This window comes from Convolutriloba macropyga, chromosome 3 (assembly GCF_964194025.1).
Source record: "Convolutriloba macropyga chromosome 3, txConMacr16.3, whole genome shotgun sequence".
NCBI lineage: Eukaryota > Metazoa > Xenacoelomorpha > Acoela > Convolutidae > Convolutriloba > Convolutriloba macropyga.
The window spans coordinates 11,102,502-11,128,400 of NC_134470.1; the positions used below are offsets into that span (position 1 = coordinate 11,102,502).

Consider the following 25,899-nt stretch of genomic DNA (forward strand, 5'->3'; position numbering starts at 1 on the left):
CGAAATTAACTACATTTTCAACGCAACTTATGATATTCTTTGCAGCTGTTTATTTTGTCTATATGGCTCCTAACGGTCAATTTGTCTGTTGGTTAATCTATCAATTAGGCTGGCTCTTTCATAATAACAGTTCGTTAATTTTGATTTTCTTAAACATAACAAAGACAGAGTACTCGAAAGTTGCCCAAAAAAGCTTAAGCTGCTTTAGGGGATAACATCAGAATCATAATTTATGAGAGCAGTTTAAATAAAAAAACTTTGAGAATGTTGAAACATTCAGTGCTACGCACAGACTCGCGGGTCTTCTTGTTTATATATTAGTGTTGTAAATTTCCCAAACCAATAGCAGCTACACGGAATTACAAAAAAACCTGCAAACCAACAAAAAGCAATCTATTTAAGCCGAAACATAATTGACGAAAAATTAGTGATTAAGCATATAATGTTTGTGTCAATACTGATTAGAAAATCAACGGCTACGTGTCCATATTGTCAAAAAGGGCGCTGAAACTTTGCAAATTTGACTTGAAAATCGTGAAATTATATCCCCTCAGCATTTTGCACGTATACTTAGTAGTTCCAACACGCTTAGTAGGTAGCTACCTGGGCTTGAAATTTATTTCACTCTCCATTAACATGGGTATTATTTGTACTTAAAATACCTCTTGGCTGAATCAAATAGATATTCTCTGACTTCTCTAATGAATTTGGGAGGACTTGAATATGGACTACAATTGGGAAAATTACACGCCAGTCACATCGAATTGTTGTAGCTTGTAACTCTGTAGAAAAATTACATCGGCAACGCTGACGATTGCATTGTTTTGAGTATAAAAACATTTTTTCGTTGGATCGTGTTTTGGAATGTTCATTTTTCATTTCCCGATACTGCTCTGCCCGAAGTGGAAGTTTACCTGTCACCATTTTGTATAAAATCACAAGATCCATGAAGACAAGTTGATATAAGATTGGGAGTAAACTTACTGATCGAGGACATTCATTGTATTCGTTTTTAGTAAAATGACTGTTGAACGTATATATTTTAGACGTTTTCTCTGAGGCATTTCCATTTGCATGAGGATAATTTTTTACTGGCAAACTAAATATTTGATCCATCCAACAAGACTGACATTATGAAACTTTTGACCAGGTTGCGTTTTACAAGACAATTTGTTTCACTTGGAATCGATCTCTTTAGATGTGCAAGCTTCTGATTGCCTTTTTGTAAACAAAACTTAAGTGATAATCCCACGATACATTTTCTGAAAAATATATGCCAAGGTCTTTGAAGTGTCTTTCCTGTGATATGGTTTCATTGATTGGAAGAAGCAAAACTTGCTTGCTTTTTTAGTAAACCTGCACGCTTTTATTTAAACTTATCGAAACTGAAATTTAACCTATTCTCCATGCTCCTAACAATACAATTTTCAATATCTTTCCCAGCTGCGTTTCACTATCCACGGTGTTGATCATTTCTGTGCCATCCGCGCATAAATAGCACTCAACGACAAATATTTTGAATAGGTCGTTTATATATACGGAAAAAGAAACACTGCAAAAAATGACCCCTGATGTCTACCGCTGTTGATTGGTCAAAATTCAGATTTTGCCCAAGATATTACAACTCACTGCAGTCTGTCAGTCAAATAACACACAAAAACCTCAAGAATCAAGGATATCAAATCCCATTCATCAATAATTTTAAAAGTATTGCATTGAAAATGATGGTATCAATGCCTTCAGCCATGTCGAGATACACTGTCGTTGGCATTTCGTTTGCGTCAAGTAACTCTTGCAACTGGTTGCATAGGTAGAGAAACTCACATTTACCAACCCAGAAACTAACAATAAAAAATAGGTAGTTCGAGATGTACGGTAAAGCAGACTTGAGAAACTTTGGGCTAATTCCATCAAAAAAGTTAGCACCACTACGTATGTTTTTTACTTCCTCGCTTAATTCCGCTCTGCTCGGGTGAATTTGCATAAGCAAAATTTCCCCCGGATTACTGATCTAATAAATTATTGTCCTGATGTTCCAATTCTTAATTATTAGTTTTTACTTATAGACTTAGCTCGCATATTTTTAATTGGCTCGTCTTATATTTTCAAAATATTCAATTGTTTCTCTCGTCGAATTACGTGACTCTTGATTTGTTGGATTGTCTTATTCTTCTTTCAGCAAGAGGGCCAACTCGATACAATTCCAGTCAAACAGCAACATAAAATTGAAAAAAAATTAGTGGTCAAATAAAATTGTATTAAATAATGGAAAATTTCGAAGAAATCTGATTAATAATCTTCTAGGCAATTGTAGAGCATAAAAGGTAAGTCGAAACATCATCGTAGGTCTTGAAGCGATGGTGCACAAATGGACCCAGTAAAATTAGTAAAGTGTATTTCAAAAAGTCCACCTCAAATAGCTCAATGGACAATTAGTGCTAAATCAAAAAATCAATTCCAAGCCATTATGATTTACTGATTAATGCTCAACAAAATTTACGCTTGCCATTTCGGTATGTTTAGAATTATGTTTTAAACAGAGTTTTGCGAGAATTTTGCCCTACTCTATATATAATGAACACTGCTTCAAATTCAAATAAACTGCACTACAATTTGGTAAACAATGTTTTTAAAGGCAGGTCATTTTTCCAGAACATTATTATCACAATTTGTTCATAAATCTGGCACCACTCTGCACAATTTGAGAAAGTCGAAGGTAAAATAAGATTGTGTCTTCATCTAATCTCTCCATGGAGTACCAGTGTTTGCTTTCTGAGGAGTAAGAGCTATGATGCGCCTTGTAGAACATATTGATGGGAGACCTCGGAGATTCGGGAATCTTGGTGCAATACTTTTCAAATGCTGCAGATGGGCAGTAGAGTTCATTGTCCGATTGCCTGATGATTCGTTTCTCCTCCTGGTCGTATTTGACAGTTCCAGCACTCCGAAATTTGATCAGCTTTGAAGATTGTGATTGGGATACTGCTGATGACTCAGTTGATTCTGGTTGCTCTAAAGACAAAGGACTCGTTTTAAACTTTCAATTTTAACACATAACTGGCTACCATCGGACAAATTACTATTGAATGACAACCGAAGGTTTGGCTTTGGTTATTACTAGCTTGGGGTAATCAATATCTAGCAGACACGCTGAGCCATTAATGCTCTCGGTTATAATCAGTTTATCCCGCTTCTTCGGGCGAATAGTCAAATCATTCAAGCGAGAGAAAGAATATTCTAGAAAAAAGGTTCAAGCGGAATATTTCATTACAAGCATTACAAGCAACATAGCTGGCATATTGTCAGAAAATAGCCGCAATAGATTCGTAGATCGGCAGTCTAAAAAACAGTAAAAAAGACAGACCAAAAAATTCGTCTTTTCATTAAAGGCTGATCTGTTATATTTTGATTACTAATCTGTATAAGTTATTGCTGCCTCTATTAGCTGATCTCAAATAACCTTCATTTAGAGTGACACACACCCATTTGACCTTATCTCTTTGAATTAAAGTAAATAAAAGTCAATTTCAAAGTGAGGAAGTCATTTTTGAGAGTGAGGTAAGTCAAATGTGACCAAAAATTTAATCACGCGCATGAACAAAAAACTCGCTCCCCTGAGATCGAAAAATGACGTCACACATGCAATTCAGTTGAAATTGCATGAACGAATGAACAAAAAGTGGCTGTGACGTCATATGGTCGTAACAAAAATCATGACGACGAAATAAAAAAACATAGCAGGACAAGTCCTGACGTACAATTCAAAGAATTTTCATTGACTAAACAGAAAAACTAGACCTAGAATGGACTATGAGTGAATTGAGAAAACCATTTTTAAATCAGATAAAAAAAAATAAGAAAAAAACAGAAAATCAATGTCAAAATTCCGCATGTGAACAAAAAAAACCACTAGCGAGAAATAAAAAGTTAATTCAAACAAAAAACTAGGCCTAGAATGAGCTGTGAATGGATTGGTAAAACCATTTAGAAAAAAATCCGATCCAAAAAATCGAAAAAACAGTAAACATCAGAGTGAAATTGCCGCATGTAAACAAAAAACTACTACCGAGAAACCGAATTTTTGTTCAAACACCGTTTTCTTACTCTACTTTAAAATTAGAGCGAAAAAAATTCACGCCGCAAAACCACTCCCTTTTTCGCTCCATTTCCTGTTTCGGCGTGACCAAAATCACTACTCCAACTTGACTTCAAAAATCATGAAAATGTGTGAACAGATCTTAAAGACAGCGCCCCAATACAATTCAAATTCTTTGAATTGTAAAAAACCAAGAGAAGGCTAATAATAGCCCCAGCTATCGCTGTGCGGCTATTAAAAAAGACAGACAACTGCAATAATTGCCTGAATTTTTATTCAAAGCGATAAAGTAGTGTCAATCTAAGAGGAGAAATTATATGCGACCACGGGTTTTTCAAGTATTTTGTAAGATTAGTAACTTGTGAGAGAGAGAGAGAGAGAGAGCGGGCATGTACTAAGAAGGGGGCGATGAGGGGTAAACTGAAACGCATTTCGTTTCCCGCTTTTCCACCCTTATTAGTTCAACTCCATATCATTTAACTCGTATGCCAACCCGACTTTAATTCTTTACATAACTGGTAATTAGGATACAAAAATAGGGATACTCGTGGTTTGGGAAAAGTATTTCTTAGTCATTCACAACAATCATTCTCCCCCTTGGTTCTTAGAAAATCGCCTCCCCTTTTAAATAACACTAGCTCTCAGTTCTGATTGGTCTACGGTACACAAATTGTAATTGTTCAATAAATTTCTCGCTTAATTCTATTCAAGAATTGCCTCCCCTTGTATGAGGGAACTTGTTCCTGTCAGCTCTAGTTCTCACAAGTTCCAGTTACAATTCTAGCCTGTCTTTGCACATAAAATGAATACAATTCCCGGGCACGATAACCCACCTCTAAGGTGTTCTACTGTTGCCTGATCTTTTCCCTCTGAGCAAAGGTGGAAGTGGCTTCTGGTGAGAAGTTTGTGATCACCAAGTGAAAAGATTCCAAATTCACGCACTATGAAGTAACTCACTGTGAATTGCAGTGACATCGCATCTCGGTCACCTGTCACAACCACACAACAGTTACACACAAACCTTTAGAAGCATAATAGTCAATAACTGTTATTTAGGTGAAATTCTATTCGACAAACTTGCGACTAAAAAAAACTTTGAATCATTTGCATACTGCTTAAGAAAAATACTCAATACCATTAGAATTTAACATAACCAAATATTTTGGGGAAACTGCGCTAATTCTGACTATTTTGTATAAATTATTTGGGGGGGGGGGGAACGAAAGAGACGCCTGGTAGTTTAAATTACTTTCGATTAGACCCTATTATTCACTAATTACTTTCTTCAACAGTAACTTATCAATTACACACACATGTTCTTTTCCGTTAACAGGTCATTATCATTTAACTTTTCCTTACCCAAAACTCCAGACATCCACATTAAGTTGTCAACATTGCCCCTTCCATTCTGCTCTGGTTCCCTAGATTCAATTTTCTTCCATTCAGCAATAGCCACATTTTTAAAGACACTGGTCAGGTTCTGTCGCAGCCCAGAAATTGTTTTGTCCATCAACAGCACTCCTTCTCTATCATGGGCAGCCAAGTATATTAGAGCATACAAAATAACCCAAACTTTCCTCTTCACGTTTTCTATTGGAAGTTTGAATCGTTTCTCCGTTTCGAAATTCAAAAGCAGTCGAAAATGATGTTCCAGTTGTGCGTCAGACAGATATTGAAACTTCTGATGCTTAGCAAATTTGTACCATTTTGAGCCATATTTTAATTGGTAGAGGAAGCCAAGTGCGTACACCATACAATTTGTCACACGCTTTGTACATTTCTTGGAAAATGTTAAATTTTCTTTGCATTTGTCTTCCCTTTTATCTAAACAATAAACAAATGTGAATTATTTTCATTGAATTTCGTAGTTATTCATACTGCTGTTCCTTAATGAGAGAATACACAAAAAAATCCGACTGGGTAACAATAGTCCATCAATAACTTTCCGTATGATTCAACATATATATCAAGATTAACGTTAAGTGAAATTTGAGAATCTACTAGAGAAAAGGTGCTCAGGCACATGGCGTTATTGTTCTGAAAACCAAATCTAAGGCATCAAAATTCAGGCGATTGCCCATGCAAAAGCTTTGCTGGCCCCAGAGATGAGAGGGAGAGAAAAAAATGGAGAAAGAAAGAAATGATAAATGAATAAAGAAAGAACGAAATAACAAATAAAAGCAATTTTCCCCTGCGCTACCGCCTCCTGTTGCTTTTGTCTATTCAACTGACTACATGTGCCAAGTTTTTGTCCATGTCTTTTTTTGTCTCGCTTGCTTTTGCTAAGCTACAAGCTTAATGAGCACAAAAAATTTGCCGATGAGGTGCTTAAGCATGGTCGTGTAGGCTGTATGTTAAAGGACCTTTAAAATATGCTGGGATTGGAGCTTAACAGCCATAGGTCTTAAAAGTTACGCTACCGATGCGCATTGCAATTATCGAGTTATATTACCCGGAAACCTCTCAAAGAAAGCGGAGAATTAAATGAGCCCTCTCTTGAGGTGAAACAAATTGTCCCAGCATTTTTAGGAGTTCACTTGCGGCAAATTTAAGTTGACTACAGAAGCTTATTTCCTGCAAATTTTGGAGAAAAAATGGCTGATTTTTTGAAATATGTAGCAAAAATTTGAGCCACAAAATTAGATAAAAAAATTTTATTAATATTCTTCTATCTTTAGAAAACAAACCAACAACACATTTTTTAAACATTTTTAGCATATTTTAGCAAAACTGACAAAAAACATAGGCAAAAATTCCGTAATATGCGAATAGAAAAACGGCAATCCGTCTACTATTCACAAAACTTTAAACCTCGTTATCTCACTGAAAAAGGCGAATATCAAAAAAATCTTTTAATTCCATATTCTCCGCTGGACGGTCTTTCTAATGATACCACTCGCAGCTCTCTACGATAAATATATCGATCGGCCAAAACCAAAATTGGCTGAACAAAAAACCCATTTGAGTTCCTCCCTCCCCCCCCCCCCCCCCCCCCCCCCCCCCCACTGAAGTGGGTCAGAACAATAATGCCAATGCCATCTAGCATTTCACAGTAAGTAAAATGAAATCGCATTCCAACTTTTAAACGATCAAAAACTGAAATTTCATTTGTTTTACAAACTGCAATTACCATTGAATATCTGAACGAGGTGAATACAAGTACCTTCTTCCTTGGAAAAACTGCAATGCTTTCTCCACTTTTTGTTCTTTGGTGCCGATATGCCAAACAACTCCGATAAAGATGGGCTGAAACAAACAGGAGATGAGAATCAGAGAACACTTCCTGCCCAGGCATTGATTGCCTTAATTAGTCCTTTGCCTGGAAATAGATCGATGCAAATATTAAAACATTTTAAAATGCATTATTGAAAATGCGGCCAACGATGGCAAATGGGCTAATTATCTTTATATCTACCACCAAATTTATTTTCATTCCGCAATGAAAGAAACATCTGCTAACTTTTCGCTCGACTCAATAAAGAGACCCACTTGACAGCAAATTATTTATAAAAAGAAGCGCATTATTACATCCATATAAAAATTTCGTGGTTGAAACCAGTCGAAAGACAAACCAATTTGACAAAAATGGCTATGCTATAACTCGTGCATTATTGACGAATAACCATCCAATAAAATGCCAGCCCGTTACGGAAAATATTAAAAGCTCGTCATTTGATCAGCCTTTTTCCTGGGGGTGTTTGTAGTTTGAGTTTGCATAGGAAGGAGGGAGTGCTATGGGGAGAAAACTTTTCAAAAAGACCTTTCAACCTTCAATATTACCAGCAGTTCCTAATTACAATATAACAAATATTACAATGTTCAAAAACAAGGAAGTCATAATTCAAGTTAGTAACAAAATTGTTTCATCTAAAAAGAATCTTGTAGAATATCAATGCTCCTCTTCGATTCGTAAAAAGACACGTTTACAGTAATTGCTTCGAGCGTCGTTGGGGAGCAATTAACCACTGCACATCAGCAACTATTGTCATAAATTGGTCTGCGCGACGGGAATGATTGTAGCTTTCTTCGGTGGATAGAAACGAAAATGTGTGCGTTAAGTATTCTTAGTGGAATAAAAACAAAATAACTAAAAAGGGTTAACCAAAATGAGGAATTATTAACAGTAACTAAAACGATTTATATTGAAATTGTGAATGAGAGCAATTTAGATTACCACGATTCAAGAAGTCAATCGATACACTTATTGATCAAACAAAAACTTTGAATTGATCAACCAACAAACTGCAAAAATTTCTTCAGAGTAATTAACCAAAAAATCATTAACGACCAACTTCAATTTAAATTGATGTAATAACAAAACCAGAAAAATCAATGCGAAGCATTAGCCTAAATTAAATAGCTGAACAAAATTAAGGTTTCGAACTTTATAACGTGGAAAAGTTGTCAAAGATTTGATGCAGACAAAGAACACAAAAGCGACAACTGTCAGAAAATTAATTGAAAATCAGAACAAAATCCGCCGAGAAAAATTGGTTTTACGCAAAAGGACCGCAGTGTCATCATACTTGCCACAAACTTCGTTTGATAGCACTTAAAATTGTAATTTTACATTGTAAGTAGATTTTGAGAGCAAACCAAAATTAGCAAACATGTAGCCCGCAGACTAACGAAAACAGTGTGGGCCATCTTAGAATATAGAGAAATACATATAGGGCTCTGTTGATGGATCGACGGTTCAATCAAACTAACGTCGGGCGACTTTCTCTCAAAAGACTAACGTGGATATGACTCTGGTTGTTGCAGCTACTTTAAGCTTACCCAGGCTTGCCGGACTGCGTGAGAGGAAAGCAGAAACGCAGAAAAATGGGTTTAAAATGTAGGAATTTCTGCCCAGTTTCCTCAGTTTCGGTAAATCGAGCATACTTAGGAACTCATAAGGCCTTTAGAGAACTGCTGAGCAACTTATGCTCTTGACCTATACAAGTTTATCCTATTTCTCAAGACAAAAAATTACAAAAAAGTCCATCAACCGAAAAAACACGTAAACGGCAAAATTGATATTTCAACAAAAAATTGCATGAAAAAAGACCCGGACGACTGTTATGACTGCTGCAAACTTCAATGAGAGCAATTAAAAACTATCTACTTCGTATTGTACGAGCTGCCTTGTTAACAGCCATAAAAATACAAGAGTAATTGATTGAATAAATGTCGGACGAATTGCTCCCGAACGACTGGCGAGGTGATCAATTTAGAAGGGGTAACAAATTAGAGAAATTTTTATACAAAAACTTCAGACTAGGGAGAATTTCGAACGCCCAACCTCCGTGATCAGCGTATCTCTCAAAATAGATCTTATTTTAGCAACAGACTTAATTTCTGAAAGCTCCCAATTGAAATCACTCAAAAAGGAAAAGTCAAGAGTCAAAAAGTCACTCGAGAAGTGAAATTGAAAGAAAACAATAAATGCTACAAGCTCCGTTTGAGAGCAATTAATAACCTTACATCGCCTTAATTTGTGTTACAAGACATTTAGAGATGAAGGTAAGTCATTTATGCTCGAAAAATAATCAAATAACGCTGTTAAAAACACTTCTCATCAACAGGTGAACATAACTACTTTCTTGCTTAAGCTTTGCGGCGTGAAAAAATGTAAAAAGAGAACAGCTTCGGACGACAAAACAAAACCGAGAAAAAAAGTACTGCAAAAGAGCTTTGCTCATGTTACAGCTTCACAACTATAAATATACCCGGCAGATTGCCGGAAAATAGCCGCCGTTGATTCTCATAACCAAGATTGGGATTGAAAGAAGAGAAAAAACTAGTGGAAATATAATTTTTGTACAAACAATTTTAAAGAACAAACTATTTTGATGTCATTTTGGAGCTGAACATACTCCTGATTCGTAGTGAGACCACACAGGGGCAACAATACCAACAAGCATTAGAGATGGTAACTAAGAACAAAGTTCGAGTACCAGCATCTAAAATCGGGCTTTATGGGTTTATCGCGTTTATTTCCGATTTCGTTGTTTGATACTGACTCTGTTCATTTTGAATTGCTTAGCTAAGGAAATGTTTTCCGACAAAACCTTTAGCAGAATGAAAGAAGAGTAAAACTAGCCTAGAGAAGTCAAAAAGATTTCACGCAAAATGTTGAACAAGCTGTGAAGCGAGGTAAAGCAAAAAATTTTTATTCGACGAAGTAAAAAACATAGTAAAAATCAAAGTGAAATTGCCGCGTGTGAACAAACATACCCGGCAGATTGCCGGAAAATAGCCGCCGTTGATTCCAATAAGCATGATTGGGATTGAAAGAATAGAAGATATTGAAAAAAAAGATTTTTGTACAAAGACATTTTTTAAGTCCGATTTATTTTGATGGCATTTCGTAGTTGAACATAACGTACTTCTGTTTCTTAGAGAGAGGCTACAGGGGCTACTATCAATACCAATAAGCATTAGAGATGGTAACTAAGACTTATAGTAACGACGTTCAAATAGCGGGCATCTAAAATTAAGCTTTATGGGTTTATCCGGTTTCTACTTCTGACTTCAACTTTTTATACTGACTCTGTTCATTTTGAATTGCTTTGCTGAGCAACTGATGTTCAAAATCACTTTTAGCAGAATGAGAGAAGAGAGAAACTATGAATGAGGTAAAGGGAAACATTTTTTTATTAGACGAAGTAAAAAAAATAGGAGCGCTATAATAGCCGGCTGAGAAGATGAGGGCGGCTATTAAAAAATGACAATCGAAAAAGTGAAATTTTGTTTAAACACCATTTCCTCGCTCTAGTTTAAATTTCGAGTGAAAAAAGTAACGCCGCAAAATCACTCGCTTTTTCGCTCCATTTCCTATTTCTGCGTGACCAAAATCACTACTCCAATTTGACTTCAAAAAACATGAAAATGTGTGAACAGATCTTAAAAAAAGACAGCGCCCCAATACAATTCAAATTCTTTGAATTGTATAAAAAAGTAGGAGCGCTATAATAGCCGGCTGAGAAGCTGAGGCGGCTATTAATAAGAACCTCAGTCATGACAATTTTTCAGACACCAACCTTTTCTTACTCTTCTTTTCTTTATCAGCATCTTTGTCATCTGTTCCTAACTTGCTCTTTTCAAATTTGAGCGACTTGGTCAAATCACTCTCCACTGAGAAGCAATCGCCTATAATGCTGGCTCGCTTTATACTCGCCAGCGAATCCATATCATCATCAGAACAATCAGATGATACTTGGACTGAGCTTCTAGCATATTCCACTGAGGAGCTAGTTTGCGAACATTGATCGATTTCCGTTCTATCTGACGTAAGCTTTCCTGACATGTTATGATTTGCCCGGCTACTTTGACCCTGGTGTTGTTTTGAATCATTTCGCCCAGCATTGCGTTGTGTTTTGAAATTATACATCATTATTTCAACTGTTTCTAAATCAAAAACATGCTTTAACGCTCGGATTCGTGATTTTAGTACGGATGGCAGCTTTCTATTCGCAAGTAGGTTCTCAAAATCATCCTCAAAATTGAACACGACATTCTCAATATTTATTTGTCTTGTTTTCTCAAGAAGCGATTCGTTGTCAGACGATTCCGTGCCACTAGAAAACTGAGCGTCAAAATCACTCCTGATATTTTTTCGTTTTTGCTCGCTCAACTCAGAATTATGCTTGTGCTTTATTTTGTGACCTCTATGTTCTCTATGCTTATTATGATTTCTAGAACTATTTTTGATCTTTTCCTTTGATTTCGAATCTTTCCGTGCTTCCCGGCTAATTTTCCGTTGCTTCAAAATTTCAGTCAGTCTCTGAGGCGAACTAGAATGAGCCCATTTAGCTTTTTCTGTAAGTTTAATCACTTTCCTCGTTTCCATTTTACCTTCCGATTTTACATTATTTTGATCATTTAAACTATCTTTTATAGCCTCCCGTATCTTTGCCAAATCAGCCTCTTCCTCCGCTTTTGCAATTGACTGCACTTCACTTTTGAATTCTCTCTCGTTCACCGCTGAGAAGTTCTTGGAAACTAACGCATTATTCGACTCGGATCCATGGTTTGTTACACTAGGCAGGCGATTTACAGGCATAATTTGGTGTTGTTGGTGTTGCTTGCCTGCGAGTTTGAATTTTTCAATTTCTACCGGTATAAAAACAATATAAGGCACAGGTACAGCAACCAAAACTGGCTTTATATTATCACTGCTTGCGACATCATTTCTATCAATTCTATTTAAACAATCATCTGCTAAACATTTCCCATGTACATTACTATCTAAACTAACTGCTTCTGTCATAACTGATACTTCCCTTCTACCTGGGTCACATTGCACTGATTTTTCAGAAGAGGGCGGGTAGACACTAATTTGGACATTCCTAGTCTTCACTTTTCTTTCCTTAGCTTCTGTACCGACAGATACGGTTTTGACTGTTTTCAAAGCTTTCGCAGAAACTTCAGCAACATTCTCGCTTTCTTCTTCAAATTTACGTTTTAAGTTAGTTGAGTTTTCAATCGGCTGGTAATTCGGGAAATTGGCGTTTTCGTAAAAAATAAGCAGACATTTTTTGTCGCAAAAATGAGCAGGTTTTCCTTTCCAGAAAATGTTCACGCCCATATCTATGCTGATTGACCGTTTCATGCACGTTTCACATTTAGCTTGGTTTTTAATACGCTTTTTGAAGTTTAATCGGCAATTATCGGAGCAGAATTTTTGAGTATGTCTCGCTGAGGTGCCCGGCTGATTGTCATTATTTCTCTCTTTCTCCGAAACAGTGATGCATTTTCCACAATAGCCACAGTGGGTCATTGTTACTCCGCAGTTGAGATAGTACTTCTCTTTATATAGGTCAAAGCAAAGTCTCGAGCAGAAGGTCAAGTTGGAGCAACCTTAAACAATTAAATTTTAAACAGTAATTTAATGATAAGTTGAAGAATTAATTGTAATGTGCGTTTGCGTATTGTCTTACAACTCCTCAGATGCGATACACTAAAAATTTTTAAACCTAAAATTTTGTTCACCTATATGTGTGCAACCTCATTATAATTTTTTGTCAAAGCTCAAAAATCAAGCTAGCTGCTCTTTATGTAAATTCGGAGAGCTATAATGAAACATACCCGGCAGATTGCCGGAAAATAGCCGCCGTTGATTCCAATAAGCATGATTGGGATTGAAATAACAGAAGATATTGAAAAAAAAAAGATTTCTGTACAAAAACATTTTTTTAAGTCCGATTTATTTTGATGGCATTTCGTAGTTGAACATACTTCTGTTTCTTAGAGAGAGGCTACAGGGGCTACTATCAATAACAATAAGCATTAGAGAGAGGCAACTAATACTTATAGGACCGACGTTCAAATAGCGGGCATCTAAAATTGGGCTTTATGGGTTTATCCCGTTTCTATTTCTGACTTCAATTTTTTATACTGATTCTGTTCATTTTGAATTGCTTTGCTGAGCAACTGATGTTCAAAATCACTTTTAGCAGAATGAGAGATGAGAGAAACTAGCCTAGAGAAGTCAAAAAGATTTCACGCAAAATGTTGAAAAGGCGGCAAAATGAGGTAAAGCGAAACATTTTTTTATTCGACGAAGTAAAAAAAAAAATAGGAGCGCTATAATAGCCGGCTGAGAAGATGAGGGCGGCTATTAACAATATCTTTTGCAATATATTGACGAAAATCTCAAATTAGCATCCATTTGGTCTGTTTTCTCTAAAAGTCAACACCTAAAAATCAAAGAAAGTAAAGTAGTGCCAAAATATTGTGAGGCCGGCTTCTTAGAAGGGCTTCAGAAAAAAGTCTGCGCCAAAATTAATAAACCTTTCTCGGTTTTTAATTACAAGTTTGATATAGTCATTTTTAGTTCAGACGAAGTTCCAACAGTTGAAAAACGATAGTATTTGAAAATCGAAAAACAGCCACAAATTTCTCCAAAGAATCAAATAAAATAATATTATGTTTAGCAACTCAAAATTTCAGATGAGGAAATGGACATTAACGCAAAATCTTCATTATCAAGAACAAGCAGTTGTTAATTCATGTCAAACTCTTTTTTCTTAAATAAATTAAGAACTTCAAAGACTCCCTATTAAATGTTCATTTCAGTTGGACTATTCTCAGCTTTACAATTGTACGCGTTTGCTGTCGTAAATCAGATATCTTTGCAAACGCATTAATAGGCATACCAATTGCGGTCTGTAATTGTTGCGTATTTTACGCAACAACCAAAGAAAATGAAAATCGCTAATTTTTCACTCATTTTTGGCTATAATCATGAAAAAACCTCTTAATGATGAAGAGAATAAAAAAGATGCAGCATAAACAATTTAATCTAGGTATAAAAAACAACCTTATCTATCTCAATTTTTTAATCGTTCGTTTTTTAATACTATGATTTTAAGCGAGTGCGATGCTCGGTCTTTTGGGTGAGGTGGTATTCGTTTGTATTTGAGCTTAATATTCTTCGAAAACAGGTTAAGCGCCACGAAGTAGAGTTAAGTGATGTATCACTGCCAAATAAAGTACATAATAAAAGCATAATGTGCTCTCAATGTAATCCAATTACCTAAGCATTCATTTGGGCATCAATCTACAGCCCAAATGAATGCTTAAGTTAAATTTATACATCTACTAGAGCGCAAAAAGTTGAAAAAGCTTGGTAAATTGGAAAGTAAGAAATTAAATTTAACCAAAGAGAAAAGCACCTAATAGCGTGAAGCCAAGCCGATAACTCCCGCCCCCAGTAAAAGTTTTTATAGATGTACAGAGTTTAGATTTTGAGTAGACGTTACTACAACTTTCAATACTTTGTGTAAAGCATTTGAAGTCTGTCCGACCATCCGACCAGGGATTACTAACAACCGGAAGAATTGCAATTTAAAGATTTTTGTCATTTTCAGATAAAAAGGCCGTTTGAAAATGAAATACCGGCGAAAGCAGGTGCAAAATTTGCGCAGCCGCTTCTCGTCTACTTTTAGGAGTTAGATAGTGAAAATTTATTGGTAGGCACGCAAATTTCGTTCTTAGGATTTTGACTCGCCCATTTTATTGCAAGCCCGATTCTTGGCCTTAGGAAAATTAGGTCTTTTCGGCATTTGCCATTGTGGAAAATTGCATGTAGTCTTTGTATAAAACTGTGAAGAACACCTTTTAAGCTTTCAGGTTACATTTCAGGTCTGAAAGAAATCAAGATAAACATCGGCTCATGACAGGATTGACAGCAATGAACGAGGTGCTGATTAACATTGCAGAAATGAAGCAAAGAATAGGTTTAAGCGCTATTTATATCCTCAAAAGTACTGTACTATAGAGTTCTCAGAGCAATAAGATTTTCTTTCTCAAGTCCTCTTCATTCGGTACAACCTTTTTTTCTCAGCGAATTCTCTTCGTGAGGGATTGCAAAACTGAAAACTCTTTTTCCGAAAGTGGTTTTCACAGCTGGGGGTATGTTACCGAGTAAATTGAATTGAATAAATTATATCACTAGATAGAGAATTTTTGTGCGTATTATATCAAAACTTTCGCTTAGATTTTCCGTTCTAAATGCAACATACGTATTATTTCTGAGAAATACAAAGGCCGATTTCCCATTAAGAATAACTTCCAAAATGGCTCAAAACTGATCGCTTAGCCTAACAAATTCGGTTTTTTGAACAGATTAGTTTTAATCGGTGACCTAGACTAAGACCTGCTAAAAAAGATCAAGCTAGATTTGCCTCCAAGTAAACGATGCTTTTGCCTTGAACGTTGATCTTACACAGTTACGTTGCTTATAACGCGCTATAACTTGAATAAAAGTTCCGATAGACTGAGTTTTATCAGCTATATTTTTGGTGCCGCCAACTTATTCACGAACAATGAGATTGCGTCGAAACCTCAATTATGTTTGAATTAATCAAGTATTTAATTAATTAATCAAGTAATTAAATTAATCAAGTATTAATCAATAATTAAGGACAATGATTTCACTAAACGGTAATTACTAGTGGAATATTCCAGAACGTGGAATATTTAGATGAGATTCCCTTGATCGAAATTTATTCTATGGATACGCCTGCTCTGGATCACAACTGACGAAGTGACTCTACAGATACAAATAGAAGAAAAACAAAGCAAGTGGGTGCTTCGCAACAGGGACAGTGAGCACACTAGGGACATCAAGTAGGAGCTTCCAGAGCGTTGGAAAGTTTCACATTGACATCTGTAACCAAAACTCAATACTTCCATCAGCGACCAAAACTCGTAAGACTCATCCAGAAACTGAAATTTACCTTAATTCTGCTGCCTTTAAATTTATATAGCCGGCAAATCTAGTAACCCCCCAGAACCCATTTCCTGAATTCACAGGTCACCAATAACCCACCCCCATATATTTTTTTCCTTGAAAAAACATCAAATTTGAAAATTTTTGGTCAAAATTTGGAATTGACGAAATAGGGCTAAATAATAGTTATTGGAATGGGTAAAGTCTTATACGAAAAAAAAATCGCGCGAAGCAAGAAAAAAGTTTGAAAAAATTGACCACATTTAAAAAAATTGGGAAAAAATCTATCCGATCATTCTAGCATACTTATATAGTATTTAGATAGATTAAAACGTTGTAAAAACAAGTTTGGTCAAGTTTTTCAAACTTCACAAAAAGATCAGGTAACTGATTTTTTTTCCTCAAATAAGCGCTTATTCTTGGTAACTCGTGAAAATCGTGCCTTTAACATCAAGGTTCGGAGTTTGAGCAAAGCTCAAGTCAATTATGTTGTAAAAAACATTATATGGTTTTTATATTAGCTGCAAGTTCACTGCATCACGCCATAAAAACCTTGCCTCAAGCGTTACAAGACCATTATAAAAAAGGAATTTACGCATTACCGGGTCTGAGTTTTAATCCTAACGCTTTGAAAGTCCGAAAAACCGCGCAATTTCAATTGAGTCACTTCTTCCGTGATAAAAAGAGGCTAGTTATATGGCATGATGTGGTGAACAATTCATTGTCCCGTCATCGCAGTAACAACAATAAGCCTTTAACACCTTCGCAGCTTATTGAAGTGCTTGAAAAGTATCAGGAGCGCATAGAAGCTATAGTGTATTGCCCCAGAGAGGGAACTCCTGATATTTACAATCAGCTCAAGCGTAGTACTCTAGTTACCATCCATTTAGTGAAAGACATTGTGTCTAAACGTAAACAGAAAGATCTTAGTTTACTTAAAGAGTACAGAGCTTTACACCAAAGGCCTGCGCTTGAGCTGAAAACACTCACTATAGTCTTAGCTCATAAGAACAACCTCCGGTCCTTGATAACACGCTCCCGACCGAAGAAACTTTCAAAGCGCCGTCGTAAAACGCTTCGCACCCGTCATGCGTTCGAGGAGGCGGAACTCACACAAGCCTTTGATAACCTGAATGTCACTTAGTCTTGCGCTGTTGTGGGAGTCTACCCGCTGACTGGCGGTGTGACTTAGTTAACTCACGAGTTACGGGTTAGTTTGTGGTTGGCTCTCTCCGATAGCGCTTTACTAAACGTTTCGCTCTCCCCATTCTTCGAGTTTTTCACTACCGTCCGTTTTCCGCAGGTTATCTGGTTTCAATTTCCGCTTCCGTCCTTTTGTTTCCGTGTCACTTTGTTTCTTTCTATCCCCCGTTTATTTGTTGTATGATGTAGTATGTTGAGTTTTGCTGTAGTAAAATTTCTTTCTGCTAGTATGCTGGTTTGTTGTTTAGTCTCGTTCCTTGCTAGGGTGTGACTTAAGTTCATTCTGGAGTTACGGCTGGTTTGTTTCGTGACTTTCACCACACTTGTTTGCTAGCAATTTGTAGTAGTTTTATTAAATTTTGTAGTATGCACTTTTGTTGTCTGGGTATGGTGGTTTCCTAGGGTGTGACTTAAGTTTGTTCTGGAGTTACGGCTAGTAAATTTCCTGACCTTTTCGACTTTTGGCTATACTACATCGTTGCCGTAAATTGTTTCATGTTTGATGTTTTGATGCCGTTGATTTAAGCCCCATAATGTTTTGTGCTAGTTTACCTGGCAGTAGCTCCTCTCCTTCTTTCTAGGGTGTGACATAAGTTTATTCTAAGAGTTACGGCTAGCTTGTTTGGTTGAGTTTGTTGCTGTGGTCTGCTAGCATTGATCTTCCCGCCTCCTCGCTTGTGGTTTACCGTCTCCCTCCCGTGCTATCCCGGCTTCCCGTCCCGTCGCGCGCTACCCGGTCGACGTTCCCTTCTCCTCCGTACCGTTATCCCGTTTCGTCGCGCGCCATCCGCCCGACGTTTCCGCCCCGCCCGTGCCGTTTTCCCGTTTCGTCGCGCGCCATCCGCACGACGTTTCCGCCCCGCCCGTGCCATTTTTCGCTTCGTCGCGCGCTTTTCGCCCGACGCTCCCGTTTGTCTGTCCGGTTTCCCGTTGCGTCGTGCGTTACTTGTTCGGCGTTTCTTCCCGTCCGTTCCGTCTCCCGTTCTGCCCCTTTTCGCGCTTCCTGCGCACCGTTCTTTCTTTCTCTCGCCGGGTACTATTGTACTCGACGAACATCTTTGCTCTTTGGCGGTTTGCTGGGCAAACGGTCACACTAGGGTTCGGTATAACCCATTTGTGTTGTGTTGTTGCATGTGTGTGTACTTTATATTAGTACCAAATTAAACTTGTGGTTCCTGTTTTTCTTAAGATCATGACAACTTTGCAGGACAAATTTAACAAACTTTATAGTGCGAGGGCAAAATTAGAGGCTGAACTAAATAACATTTATGGTGAAATAAACAATGCTGTGGATAAGCAAGACCGGAAAGTTAAGATCGAACGTCTGATTGTGAAGTGCAAAGATGCTTTTACTAGAGTAGTTGATAAGAATGAAGAGCTCTTTGATCTGGCACAAAGGACTGAAGATCCAGATGCTGCCTGTAAGAACCTTGAAAAATTGTTAGAGACTGTAACAAAGAAAACTGATGAGTTCATTGCTGCTGCTCGAGGGTATATCAATTCGGTCCATGACAAAGAGACAGCAGAGCAGTATACCTCTCACCATTCAAAATCAAGTTCACATATGACTTCCTCAAAAAGATCAAGTCAGCATCAACGAGACGTAGAACTATCAAGACTCAAAAGGGAGGAACTTGAGAAACAACATGAAGCAAAGCTTCGCATTGCTAGACAGCGTCTCGAAATCGAAAAACAAACGAAATTGCGGGAACTGGAAATTGAGCAGCTTGAGGAGGATCATCGCAAGGAAGTAGCTGCTGCAGCCCTTGAGGAAATTGAGTTGATGACAAGATCATCAGCAGACGGGTCTGGTACAGGCAAAATGAGTGGGCTCTTTACGGAAAGAAGTTCAGTCAAGAGCAAGAAACTTGTTCAAGATTGGGTTAATTCGTCACCGGCCGGGAACATGGCAGATGTTGCAAACGAACCGAGTTTGCACTTTTCTGGTTCCATCGCCCAATCCAACCAAGCAATTGTCCAACGACCTTCTTCAGCTCAACTTCCAAACTCACACTTCAATCTCAATACACATGGTCAAGTTGAGGCCAACATCAACCTCCCTGTCCAAGAACCAAGTAGTAGAACCAATGTAACCAATGATGCACATGTTGCAAACATCATGCAAGAGCAGCAACAGCCTCAATATACGCCTCCATCACCAATAAACTTTGGTATGCCAACTCAACTAAACGCCCCAAACACAGCCCGACAACTGTCTCAAGCAACAATGCACTTCGATGGTTTGCAGTTAGATCATCAATTCCCTCGCAGATCGAGCATGCCGGGACAGTTGAATTTAGTCAGCCCTCCGCGTTCACCACCTTTAAACACACTCGTTAATGCTCCGCTAGCACTTAATCCGCAACAAGCACACATAAATGTACCAGCCCCCCCATCCCCCGTTCTAAACCCCGCACCACCGCATTTCCCGTAAATCCCACCAGCATTCCGCTTTCCTCCTTCGCCGCCACAAGCACTCCCACTACACGCCACTAACCCCGTGGCGAATAATGTCAATCTGTTACCCCATTCTCCGCCTGCACCAATCATTTCCTCCGCAAACATTTTTGTACCTCAACTAATTCATCCACCACCCCCACAAAAGAGTTTTCAGCCCCAAAATTTTGTCCCTATAACCCACGCACCTCCTGCTCCTCCAGACCCAAATGTCTGGCGTTTTCCGGCAGCAGTCCCACCTAATGCATTACCACTTGTACGTACATCTGCAAATTTATACACCGTACAACCGGCCCCGTTAATCAACCCTCATATATCTACATCGCACCGCTCCCCTCATGCACAAGCAGCAGCAGGCGCTCAAAATTACGTAACATCAGACTTCATGCAAGCGAATCCATTTAGTTCTTCCACAGGTACCGCCCCCACCTTTGTCACTCCGATCATTCCGCCAACGTATGGAGCTACCGTTCCGAACCCGTTGTGTTGGGGTGGCCCGCCGCATCCCACACCTTCGGCTCCTTCTTTGGACTCTGCGGATTTGATAAAGCAGTTGGCGGACGCAATTACTTGTAAGAAGAACGATCCACTGCCCGAGTGGAAGTTGTCACAATACAATGGTGATCCCCTGCAGTGGCACGAATGGTTCGGACAATTTAAAAGCGCCATAGACGCACAGTCCTTGACTGATGATGTCAAGTTAACATACTTAAAAACTCTTGTAACTGGAAAAGCTAAAACCGCCATCGCTGAGTTCGCATACTGCGGTGTAATGTACAAGGACGCACTTAGGACACTCGAACGTAAATTTGGCCAACCACAGGCAGTAGTCAGTGCACATTTAGAAAAACTCAGCTCTTTTCCACCACTAAAGATGCACAATAGTGATAACATCATAAACTATTCTGCAACAATTTCAAGTCTTGTTGGAGTCTTTAAATCACTTTCATATGACGCAGACCTTAAGAGCGCCTCACTTCTCAACACGGCTGTGCAAAAATTGCCGCCCAATCTGAAAGAATCCTGGTCACTCTTCACAGTGAAGAAACATTGGGTTAAGCCAACACTCCTTGACTTCAACGATTGGTTGAAGGAGAAGGCCGAGGCACATGATTTAATGAAACAAACTTCATCGAAGGCAAGAACTGAGGATAACACCAACTCAGTAGTAAAGACCAAAGTTGCCGCAAGAACTTTTGCTGCTAATACACAAACTAAGGGCACTCAGAGACCAGCCTCAACATCGGCAACGCCTGCAACCCCTCGCTGCATTGTGTGTAAAGGTATCCACCGCATCTGGGAGTGTAGGGTATTTAAAGAAAAGTCTCCCACTCAGCGAGCAAAGGTAGTGGCTGAAGCAAAACTGTGTTTCTCATGTTTGAGAGAAAAGCATATGTTCAGGCAATGCACAAACCCCAGGAAATGCAGAAAGGACGGTTGCAACAGCTCCCATAACACACTTCTTCATGGAGCTGAGAGGGTGTATCCACCAAAATCCCCTTCAAACAACAACAACATTAATTCTAATGCTGGCGCAAATCAAAGTAAACTTCCTAGTGTCCAATCATCGAGTAAGACCACTACTTTGTCATCTGTGAGTAATGTGAAAGGCCTCCTTCAGGTGACTGAATTACAGTCGAAGAGCTCCTCCGGTAAAGATACCACGGCTTTAGTTTTGTGTGATACCGCTTGCAGTAACTCCTGGGTGTCCAATGATCTTGCAAATAGACTTGGTTTGCACGGTACAGCATTGAAACTAACAGTCAAGGGTATAAATACCGAGGAGGTTGTAGACACTAAGTTAGTCGAACTAATTGTAACACCACGCGACAACCAAGCATTTGAACCATTTAAAGTCAGCCCTTACGTAAAGGAAAATTTGAATGTAGGCGCCGACGTCATTAACATTAAAGCACTTCAGGAAACATACCCGCACCTAGCAGTTCTAGACCCAGTTACATATTGCTATAGAAACATCAAGATGATACTTGGACAGGATGTGTATCATGCCATCCGCCCGTTAGAGTACTTCGCTGCCGACGAGAAGTCCTCGCCCTTCGCTGTTCGCTTGCCCATAGGTTGGGTTCTAAGCGGCCCTCTACCGTCGTCTTCAGGTTTAGTCTCGACTTGTTTCAAAGCTAATATGGAGCAGGATTTTGAACTCGCTAGTCAGGTAAAATCTTGGTACGACATGGAGTCGTACGGCGCACTTAAGCAAGTAGACCCACGATCCGCCTCGGATGCGCGTGCGCATGAAATTCTTGAAAACACCACCGTGCATAATGGAAAAAGGTACGATGTAGGAATGCTATGGGCTGAAGATAACATCGAACTGCCCAACAATTACTTCTCAGCGCTGGTTCAATTGAAATCTTTGGAAAAGCGGCTTACGAAAGACCAGACTTTAAGGGAAAAGTACTCGAATACCATCAAAGAGGACCTAGACAAAGGCTACGTAGTAAGGGTCAAGGATGCTCATAAGGTGGAAAGTCGCTCGGAACGAGAGTGGTACCTACCACACCATCCGGTTGTTAACCCGAACAAGCCGGGCAAGGTTCGTAGGGTACTAAACGGAGCAGCAAAATTCCATGGCGCATCTCTTAATAAGTCATTACTCACCGGACCTGACCTACTGCAAAACCTAATCTATGTACTACTACGGTTCAGACAACATCCATTTGCCGTATCCGCCGACATCGAGGGAATGTTCCTCCAAGTTGGAGTGTTGCCATGTGATCAACCATCATTGCGCTTTTTGTGGCGGGAGGACCCCACATCAAATGTTGTGGTACACCAGTATACGCGCCACATCTTTGGGGCAAAAGATTCGCCCACCTGCGCCAACTACGCACTTCAGCGCACGGCACGCGATAATGCTAAGGAGTACCCAGAAGCTGCGAAAGCCGTCCTTGAGAACTTCTACATGGACGATTACTTGGACTCAGTGGAATCCCCCGAGAGGGCCCTCATTAGGTCGAAGGAATTGGTACATCTTCTCCATCTAGGTGGGTTCAAGCTTACTAAGTTTGTAAGCAATGTAGCAGATCTGGCTGACCGAATTGATGGGTCTGCTCAATCCACTGAACCGAAGGTCATCGTTTCATCAAAGGAGGAATCAATGCACGTGCTTGGGCTTAAGTGGGATCACAACAACGATACTCTGGTTGTGAGTAGGGGCACTAACAGCACCATCACGAAAAGTTTAACACAGCGCTTGGTCTTAAGTCTTGTGTCAAAGGTCTACGACCCAATTGGTCTTGTCGCACCTTTCACTGTTGGTGCTCGGTTAATCTTGAAAGACATTTGGCGTGTCAATGGACAAAGTTGGGATGACGAGTTACCTAAGGACACAATTGACCGATTCCTTGCCTGGTGTATTGAACTGCCGCGGTTAGCTGAGATCACTATACCGAGAAGTTACTTTTCAGGACCATTCCAACATCTTGAACTCCATATGTTTGGGGATAGCTCGCAAGACGTATTCAGTGCAGTAGGTTTTCTAAGGGCTCAAGTAACTTGCAACTCCGGGGAGATTAAAACAGAGCTGGCGTTTGTCTTGGGCAAGGCCCGTGTTGCACCTATGAAGGTAATGACAGTTCCTAAGTTGGAATTACAAGCCGCTCTCCTCGCTGCCCGTTTAAAAAGGGAAATCTGTCGAGCATTAACGGTTACTGTGGATAAAGTCTTTATGTGGACAGATAGTACCATCCTCTTGCAGTGGATAAACTCAACAAACAAACACCCCATCTTCATTGCAAATCGTGTTAGTGAAATCCTGGAGAACACCAGCGTTGACCAATGGAACCACGTTGCCACTTGTGATAATCCGGCAGATGCTGGCACGCGTGGCATGTCCGCTGAAGTTTTGCAATCAAGTAGCTGGGTGAGGGGCCCTGACTTCTTGAGAACTAAGCAATTCCCTTTTGTACCAAATACTGACGTCGTTGATAACATCAAGCTCGGCGCTGTAACCAAGGAACAAGATGATGACTCCATCTCATCTTTAGCCGCATCCGTAACCAAGCCCCCTAAGGAACAAAGTATTAATCTAATCCCGTTTGATAAGTTCAGTTCTTATCAAAAATTACTTCGTGTCACCGCATATGTGCTCCGTCTTTTACCATCTCATGAAAGTTACCGTACCGTAGACGGCAGCATAGCCGACCCTGTTGAGCTTGACGAAGCCGAGCGTCATCTCCAGTACTTGGTTCAAGGAGAGTCCTTTAATACTGAAAGAAAGGATCTTCTTGACAACAAATCCGTTAAGAAGAGCAGCCGCATTGCTCAGTTTACTCCGTTTATTGGACCTCATGGTCTCATCCGTTCCTCTGGTCGACTCCGACGGCTAGTGGAAATTGACTTTGACACTAGGCATCCTATCGTGCTGGATGCGCGTCATACTTTTGTTAAACTGTTTCTGCGGCATACTCATTTGAAGAACCATCATCAGGGCATCGATTACTTAAGGTCAAAGGTACAAGAACGTTATGCCATCCTAAAACTACGTTCTACACTGCGTTCCATCAAATCAAACTGCGTCTTGTGTAGAAAGTTCCGTGCAGCAACCATTCAACCTATCATGGCAGACCTCCCAAAGGAGAGACTCGCATACCAGTCTCCTCCCTTTACCAACACCGGGGTTGATTACTTCGGCCCATTCTACGTCACAGTTCGTCGGACTACCGAGAAGAGGTGGGGATTTCTTTTCACTTGTCTCACTACTCGTGCTGTCCATGTTGAAGTTGTCCCGTCCATGGACACTAGTTCCTGTGTAATGGGAGTGGAGCGGTTCGTCTCCCGTCGGGGCACTCCTGCTATGATTTGGTCGGATAATGGTACGAACTTCATTGGAGCGGAGAAAGAGCTCCGTGAATGTGTGGAAAAATGGAATGCGCTTAACAGCGCTGCCAAACTTGCCAATAAGGGCATTAAGTGGAGGTTCAATCCACCCAGTGCGCCACACCAAGGTGGCATCTGGGAGAGGTTAGTTCGTAGTTTTAAAAGAGTACTGTATACTCCTCGGTACGCGTCGCCTCACAGATGAGGTGTTGAACACTACTTTTTGTCTGGTCGAATACGCACTAAACTCACGTCCCTTAACGCCCGTAAGCGCCGACCCGTCCGACCTAGGCGCAATAACACCTAACAATTTTCTACTCGGTAACCAAGTAACCAGAATTCCATCTATCGTTGGCGTCGACGAGTTTGATCATCTTAAGCGGTACGCCCGTGCACAGTCATACGCCAATGCAATTTGGGCACGTTGGCTCAAGGAGTATGTACCTACGCTGAACCGTAGATCTAAGTGGCAGACGCCTGCCGAGCAGCACCTCAAGGTCGGTGATTTAGTTTGGATCGTTGAAGAAAGCAACCCAAGGGGTTACTATCCAACTGCTCGGATTGAAGAACTTCGGTACGGCTCCGACAGCGTAGCCCGCTCCGCCGTCTTGCGCACGTCATCCGGATCGCTCGTCCGCCCACTCGTTAAGCTTGTACCAATCCTCCCAACATTTTCTTCCGGGCCGGAGGATGTTACCGAGTAAATTGAATTGAATAAATTATATCACTAGATAGAGAATTTTTGTGCGTATTATATCAAAACTTTCGCTTAGATTTTCCGTTCTAAATGCAACATACGTATTATTTCTGAGAAATACAAAGGCCGATTTCCCATTAAGAATAACTTCCAAAATGGCTCAAAACTGATCGCTTAGCCTAACAAATTCGGTTTTTTGAACAGATTAGTTTTAATCGGTGACCTAGACTAAGACCTGCTAAAAAAGATCAAGCTAGATTTGCCTCCAAGTAAACGATGCTTTTGCCTTGAACGTTGATCTTACACAGTTACGTTGCTTATAACGCGCTATAACTTGAATAAAAGTTCCGATAGACTGAGTTTTATCAGCTATAGGGTAGAAAAAAG

At 39.5% G+C, this 25,899-nt stretch overlaps 2 protein-coding genes across 2 annotated transcripts in view; both read right to left on the reverse strand.

Moving 5' to 3' along the window:
• The window catches only part of LOC142336527 (coiled-coil domain-containing protein 25-like), a 73,641-nt gene that overhangs the window by 29,855 nt on the left and 17,887 nt on the right, over positions 1-25,899 (reverse strand). The window lies entirely within an intron of this gene.
• LOC142335927 (uncharacterized) overlaps positions 2,237-25,899 on the reverse strand; it is a 38,561-nt gene continuing 14,898 nt past the window's right edge. The window contains exons 6-10 of the mRNA XM_075384328.1: positions 11,122-12,940; positions 7,260-7,342; positions 5,456-5,920; positions 4,930-5,085; positions 2,237-3,012 (exon numbers count right to left, since the gene is read on the reverse strand). Of these exons, the coding sequence (XP_075240443.1) occupies positions 2,663-3,012; positions 4,930-5,085; positions 5,456-5,920; positions 7,260-7,342; positions 11,122-12,940 (2,873 nt within the window). The 3' untranslated portion in view covers positions 2,237-2,662. The remainder of the gene's footprint in view (positions 3,013-4,929; positions 5,086-5,455; positions 5,921-7,259; positions 7,343-11,121; positions 12,941-25,899) is intronic.